The sequence below is a fragment of the Carlito syrichta genome, unplaced genomic scaffold (genome assembly GCF_000164805.1).
Source record: "Carlito syrichta isolate Samal-C Ts95f unplaced genomic scaffold, Tarsius_syrichta-2.0.1 Scaffold306593, whole genome shotgun sequence".
In the NCBI taxonomy this organism is placed as follows: domain Eukaryota; kingdom Metazoa; phylum Chordata; class Mammalia; order Primates; family Tarsiidae; genus Carlito; species Carlito syrichta.
The window spans coordinates 812,281-819,238 of NW_007250689.1; the positions used below are offsets into that span (position 1 = coordinate 812,281).

The 6,958-nt window shown below is 40.3% G+C and overlaps 1 protein-coding gene across 3 annotated transcripts in view; it reads right to left on the reverse strand.

The window, feature by feature from the left end:
• UNC13B (unc-13 homolog B) overlaps window positions 1-6,958 on the reverse strand; it is a 125,330-nt gene that overhangs the window by 101,743 nt on the left and 16,629 nt on the right. For 2 of the 3 annotated variants that reach the window (XM_021715059.1, XM_021715060.1), the window contains exon 3: window positions 4,538-4,628. In XM_021715059.1, coding sequence (XP_021570734.1) covers window positions 4,538-4,628 — 91 coding nt within the window. Of the gene's footprint in view, window positions 1-4,537; window positions 4,629-6,958 lie in introns of those variants that run through there. The other variant, XM_021715061.1, reaches the window with a different exon arrangement.

The window sequence follows — 6,958 nt, forward strand, 5'->3', positions numbered from 1 at the left end:
TTTAAACTTTGGCTATTTTTCTCCTCTAGGCCACTTCTACTCAGTTGTAAGTTACTTTAACTGTGTTTAAAATATCTTTACAGACCGGGTGCAGTGGCTCATGACTATAATCCCAGCACTTTGGGAGGTCAAGGTGAGAGGATGGCCTGAGCCCACAGGTTTGAGATCAGCCCAGGCAACATGGCAAAACCTCATCTCTACAATAAATTTAAAAATTAGCTGGGCAAGGTGGCACTACTTGGAAGGCTGAGGTGGAAGGATCACCTGAGCCTAGCAAGTTGAGGCTGCAGTGGCCATGAGAGTGCCACTGTACTCCAGCCTGGATGACAGAGTGAGATTGGATTGCCTGAGCCCGCAGGTTCGAGACCCGCCTGGGCAGCGAGACCTCATCTCTACAATAAATCCAAAAAAATCAGCCGGGCGTGGTAGCGCATGTCTGTAATTCCGGCTACTTGGAAGGCTGAGGCGGAAGGATCGTCGGAGCCCAGCAGGTCGAGGCTGCAGTGGCCGAGAGCAGATACTGCACCCCAGTCTGGGCAACAGTATGAGACTCCAACTCAAAAAAAAAAAAAAAATCTATCTATCTATCTATCTATCTATCTATCCATCTATCTGTCTATCTTTACTATTGTTCTTTTATTCAATTAAGTATCAATGGTTCTTTAGTTACTCTTAGAGAAACCACGTCTTTCTCTGGATCATTCCAAGCTTTGGCAACTGTTTTCAGCTATTCTTCTTGAGAAACTCTGAATAACCTCTTGAAAAGAAAAAGTCATAACTTAAACTGTGTCTGTTCCAGTGTATTCTTATTTTTCTCATTCAGAGCTTTCCTTTTACATGGAAAAAGTTAGTTATTTTACTTTATAGTAGGATTATAATACTCTTACTTCTGAAAAATTAGAAATAAATTAATAAGTATTATAATATCAACTCCATAAATGTTCATGTTAAACATATGTCAGTTGAGGATAACATGCTCCAGTGTTTGTGATTAGACAGCCTTATCCATAGGAATTTTTTAACATACATTTCTCAATAGATACAGATTTATTCATTTAAAAATTATATACATGTACAATTATATTATTATGTTAATCAAATTATAAAAGTGCAAAGCATTAAATTTTTTAAATTAAAAATGTTATTATTAATAACAAAAATATTTTTGCTGTAATTAAAAGTTAGCATATTAATGAGCATATTACATTTTTATGGTGAAAGCAATGTGATATAAAATGTCTAGCTATTTTCTAAATCTGATTTTAATAATTTATTATAGAATTTCTTGAAAGTCTGGTTTCACATTCAATCATTTCAATACACAGTTGTCACAGCTAAAAAAGATACTAATATACCAATCCAATAAAAGAACTGCAGTAGATTTCAACATGCCGACTATTTCAAGATTTTGTTGAACTTTGGCTAATTCTTTATCATCTCTGATATCAGTCAATGGTTCTTGCAAAATAGAAATATTTTTATATTTTTAACAAGTTCAAACCCCACTGGAAATTTTCATTAGAAAGATTTTTAATAAGCTAATAATATCTTTCCAAGATTTTAGAGCATATGATTATAAGTTTTTATCAGCACAATTCTTTGTTTCTGATAAAAGAACATACACATCTACAAACATACACAAATGGAGGCAATGTCAAATACCAGTGTTCCAAATACTTTCTCCAAAGCTACCTTTTAAATAACTAGTAATACCTTATCTTCTCCCTGAAGGGTCAAATTAAGAGTACTGTTATGAAGCTAGAAAAATGTTAGCATAAAAATAAATGACAGTAATGGATTACAACTCAAGTAATAAATTAGGGATGCAAGAGTCTATACTGACATAAATAAATTAACAAAAGAAAAATATCTTTCTTACAATAGAATGCCAACTAATTAATGTAGAAAGGATAATAGAAACAGAAAGTTGCCATTTGGCAATCATCTTTAATGGTGATAGATTCAGATGGAAGTCATCAATGAAAACTTTAGCTGGTAGGTAGAGATTTAATGAGGAAGAAGATATCAGGATAGTCTCAGTATCATACCACAAAGCACTTAATTATAGAGGGGAAAATGGTGTCTTGACGGGAGAAACGTGGTCAATACAAATTTAACCAAGTGATTAAAGTTAACATCATAAGTGGAAGGACAGGTTTGTATCATGTACCTTCTGATGTGATGCACTGGAAAATCACAGCACTGTTTTTGTGTAATTCCTGCCAAGAAAGCATAGCCTGAGTCTGGACATGAGGAAATAATGAATGGACTGAAGAACATGCTAAAAAAGGAAAGGCCTATACCATTTAAAACTATCGAGGGTGGGAAAGAAAGACTGAAGGAGACTAAAGAGATATAACTACTAAATGCAGCACGCCTTCCAAGATTGGATCCTGAATTAGAAAAAAAGACATTGCTGGGACAGTTGGAAAAATATGCATGAGATCTTGATAACAGTGTTGTCATTGTTTTCTGGATTTGGTTGGTTATACGATTGTGGTTATATAGGAGAGTAGCACTGTTTTTAGGCAAATACAAACAGAAGTATTTAAGAATGAAAGAACACCATGTCTCTAACTTTCTCTCAAATAGTTCACAAAGATTGATCAACATGGAGGGAGGGCGTTTAAGCAAATGTGAAATGTCAACAGTTAAAGTATCTGAGTGAGGGGATATGGAAGTTCTTCATGCTACTGTTTTTGTAACTTTTCCCTAAGTTTGAAATTACTTCAAAATAAATGACTTTTTAAAGTGTGTGTGTTTATACATGTGAGCATGCTTGTATTTTTAATATCTGCCACATTTTATATTACTGACAGTCATTTGTCATTATTTTAAAATGTAATTTCAAGAAATCCTTATATCAAAAAGATATCTATGCTTGTATGTTTATCACGGCACTATTCACAATAGCAAAAATATGAAATCAACCTAAATGTCCATTCAACAGATAACTGGATTTAAAAATGTGACACATATATACCATGGGATACTACTTAGCCATAAAAAAGGATGAAATCAAGCCTCTTCTAGCAACATAGGTAGAACTGGAGGTCATTCACTATCTTAAGTGAAATAACTCAGTAACAGAAAGTCAAGTTCCACATGTTCTTACTTAAAAGTGGGAACATGCCGGGCTCGGTGGCTCGGTCTGTAATCCCGCGCCTTTGGGAGGCTGAGGTGAGTGGACTCCCTGAGCCCGCGGGTTCGAGACCCGCCTGGGCAACTTGGTGAGACCTCATCTCTACAATAAATCAAAAAATTAGCCGGGCGTGGTAGCGCGCGCCTGTAATTACAGCTACTCGAAAGGCTGAGGCGGAAGGATCGCCGGAGCCCAGCAGGTCGAGGCTGCGGTAGCTGGGAGCGGCCACTGCACTCTGGTCTGGGCAACAGAGTGAGACTCCAATGCAAAAAAAAAAAAAAAGTGGGAACATGTATACATGAGTACACATGTACTCATAATGTGTACACATGAACATATCAGGTATATAATAAATACTGGAGACTTGGAAGGATAGGAGTGGGAGGGGGTGAGCGAAGAGAAATCATTTATAGGGTACAATGTACATTATTTGGGTGATGGTTACATTAAAAGCCCATACTTTACCACTATGCAATATAACCATAAATCAAAACTGAACTTATACAGCCTAAGTTTACACCCCAAAAAAGTACCTTCTGTTTAAAAAACTGCCTACCTACTAACACACAGATAAAGATGTTTCAAACTTATAACAACAAAAGTGAAAAATATTTTTGTTTTTACTTCTTTACATGGTTTCAGATCTTAATGTATTGATGCTTTGGGCCTTAAATCAGAGAATTCCATTGACATTCCTGTATACTGTTTCTGGCCTCCTATAGATCAGCCAGGAATACTTGAACTGGCTGGGTAAGGGAGACAACAATTGACCTAAGAGGCCTTGAAATAGTTCCTTGCCCTAAGCCCAAACTAAAATGGCTTTAAAGAGACAGTGGAGCCGGGCTTGGTGGCTCAGCCTGCAATCCCCTGCCTTTGGGAGGCTGAGGTGAGTGGATTACCTAAGCCCATGGGTTTGAGACCTGCCCGGGCAACTTGGCGAGACCTCATCTCTACAATAAATCAAAAAATTAGCTGGGCGTGGTAGCGCACGCCTGTAGTTCCAGCTACTTGGAAGGCTGAGGCGGAAGAATGGCCAGAGCCCCAGCAGGTCGAGGCTGCGGTGGCCAGGAGCGGCCACTGCACTCCAGTCTGGGTGACAGAGTGAGACTCGAACTCAAAAAAAAAAAAAAAAAAAAAAAGGAGATCGTGGTACTTGATAATAAGCATCTAACTTTACCTTCAAGTACTCAACCCATAAGATCTATTTGATTTCCATTACAGCACAGAAGACAGCCAAGGCCACCTCCCATCCCTTAAAGATCTGGGTTAATTGTCATGCATTCCCAAAAACATACTGTAAGATGATGACTAATCACTGATTGCTTCTCCGGCACCACATGTCTTCTAATTTCAAAGGAAAAATTGTCCCAACTAGTATTAGAACAGATTTCCTACCTCCTGCAGCTGGAGTCGAACCTTGGTGACTGCTCGGAACCAGTGCACTCTGGCTTGGGTAAATGGCGAAAATGCATTCTCCTCAGGAAAACTTGTAATGAAAAAAAAGAACATTTCTTAAAAATAGCCAAAGCCTCCAGGTGACAGTGCTTAAGGCAAGACTGCTAAAATAAAATGGTTTGTATTCATGCCTACACTTGTTTAGTAATTCAGGGCACTAAAACAGCATAGTACTGAATACCCAATGTGAAAACAATTCCTCTCTGATAACTCGTTTAAGCTTTTTAGCTTTCCATCTGTTCTTTCTCTTTCTTCTCCTTTTTTCATTTACCCAGTGAAATGGTTCACTGGGACAGGCCAGGATCAGGACTTCAGAAGCAATGGCAAGGGTCCTTTCTGCATAGAAACCATGCAGAAAGGTGTTGAATAAATCTTTCAATCTCTCAATCTCTCAAGACTATTGCCTGGTTCAGTGACTCAGCCTGTAATCCCGCGCTTTGGGAGGCTGAGGTGAGTGGATTGCCTGAGCCCGCGGGTTCGAGACCCACCTAGGCAACTTGGCGAGACCTCATCTCTACAATAAATCAAAAAATTAGCCGGGCATGGTAGTGCGCGCCTGTAGTTCCAGCTACTTGGAAGGCTGAGGCGGAAGAATTGCCGGAGCCCAGCAGGTCGAGGCTGCGGTGGCCAGGAGCGTGCCACTGCACTCCAGTCTGGGCAACAGAGTGAGACTCCAACTCAAAAAAAAAAAAAAAGACTATTAGCTTCCCTTGGGGTTCTGCATAGCATTCTTAGGGCTGAATTTTGTTCCTGCAAACCCTTCCTGCTCCACTAAGTATTTTTAAAGACTGGCCAATTCCCAAACTACATTTCATGACACTTTTCAAGTGTCAACAAGAAAACCATGGCCCTTTTTCTGCCATGATCTTGTTCCTTGAGCTGCCTTAGGAAGACCCTCAGCAAAATGAACAATGCATATAACAAATTACCTTTGAGACAGAAATACTGCCCTGTATTAGAACAAGTCATCATCCAGGTTATTAACTGGAATAGTGGCTAATCCTTGGTGATAATGTTTCTCCTTCCTCCCTTTGGGGCCTACAGCCAATACAGTAGAAAAGTGCCCACCTTCTAGACATATAAAATATATGGTAGGCTCTCATGCCATCTGAATGACTCAATTGTTCTAAAGCATTTGTGGGCACTTCTGGTCAAGGTCAAACTGGCCTTCACTCTGCACAGATAGGACCTAAGAGGACACGACCAGTAGAGAAGGATAAGTACCCATGCTAAGCACTTCTGCTTCTCTACCAAAGCACTGACAATAGTAACCGCCAAATCTAAGGTCCTTGCCTAAGCCCACGGGTTCGAGACCCACCTGGGCAACTTGGCAAGACCTCATCTCTACAATAAATCAAAAAATTAGCCAGGCGTCATAGTGCATGCCTGTAGTTCCAGCTATTTGGAAGGCTGAGCGAAAGGATCACCAGAGCCTAGCAGGCTGAGGCTGCAGTGGCTGGGAGTGTACCACTGCATTCCAGCCTTGGCAACAGAGTGAGACTTAAACTCAAAAAAAAAAAAAAAGAAAGAAAAAGAAAGGACATAGCTACCCTCAATATCACACCCCCCACCCTCCAGGGAACTGAGAATATGCAGGCTTAGCTGTAGGGGAAACCTTGAACCAATGATGTTCTCTACAGCCTTGGCACTGGGACCACTGTTTCCACCAGATCATGTCCCTATCCCATAACCAGACACCTCTGCCAGGGAGTCACACTAAGTCTTACTATGTGCAAAGTACAGTAAAAGGTGCTATAGGGAAACAATGCCAAAAATAAGGAGAAAAATAAGTCCCTGTTCTCATGGAGCTCCTAACCTCTTGCAATTGAAAGCCATGAATGCATGCATGCCAGCCCACACAGGCAGCCTCTAGAATTTCACAATAGAGCAGCTTTCATAAACCAAAAAACTCAGTACATATGCACAAGGGGGATAGTATAGCAAGCGGCCTGCAACAGATGAGGCCAGGCAGGCAACGCTACTCTTCTCTTCATCTTATTCCCCTCTATCGTGCAATCTCTCCTCATCTTATCACCTAGACTTCCTGAAAGAGAACTCTAGACTCCCTCTCCTTACCCCTGCATCTCCCATTTACTTCTCAGTGAACTCCAACTTGTCTTCTACTTCACTCTGAAACTGCTCTAAGCCACTAGCGAACTACTAATTTGCAGATAAAACAGATTTTTCATTTTTCTGAACTTTTAATTTGATACCATTTTAACATTTAACTACTTATAGGTAACAACTCTTTGTGGAAATCTGATGAATGCTATGAACCTTCTTCCTAGAAATATATCTCTTTCTCCCTCATCTCCTCCACCTCCCCCCCCCCCCCCCCCCCCCCCCCCCCCCCCCCCCCCC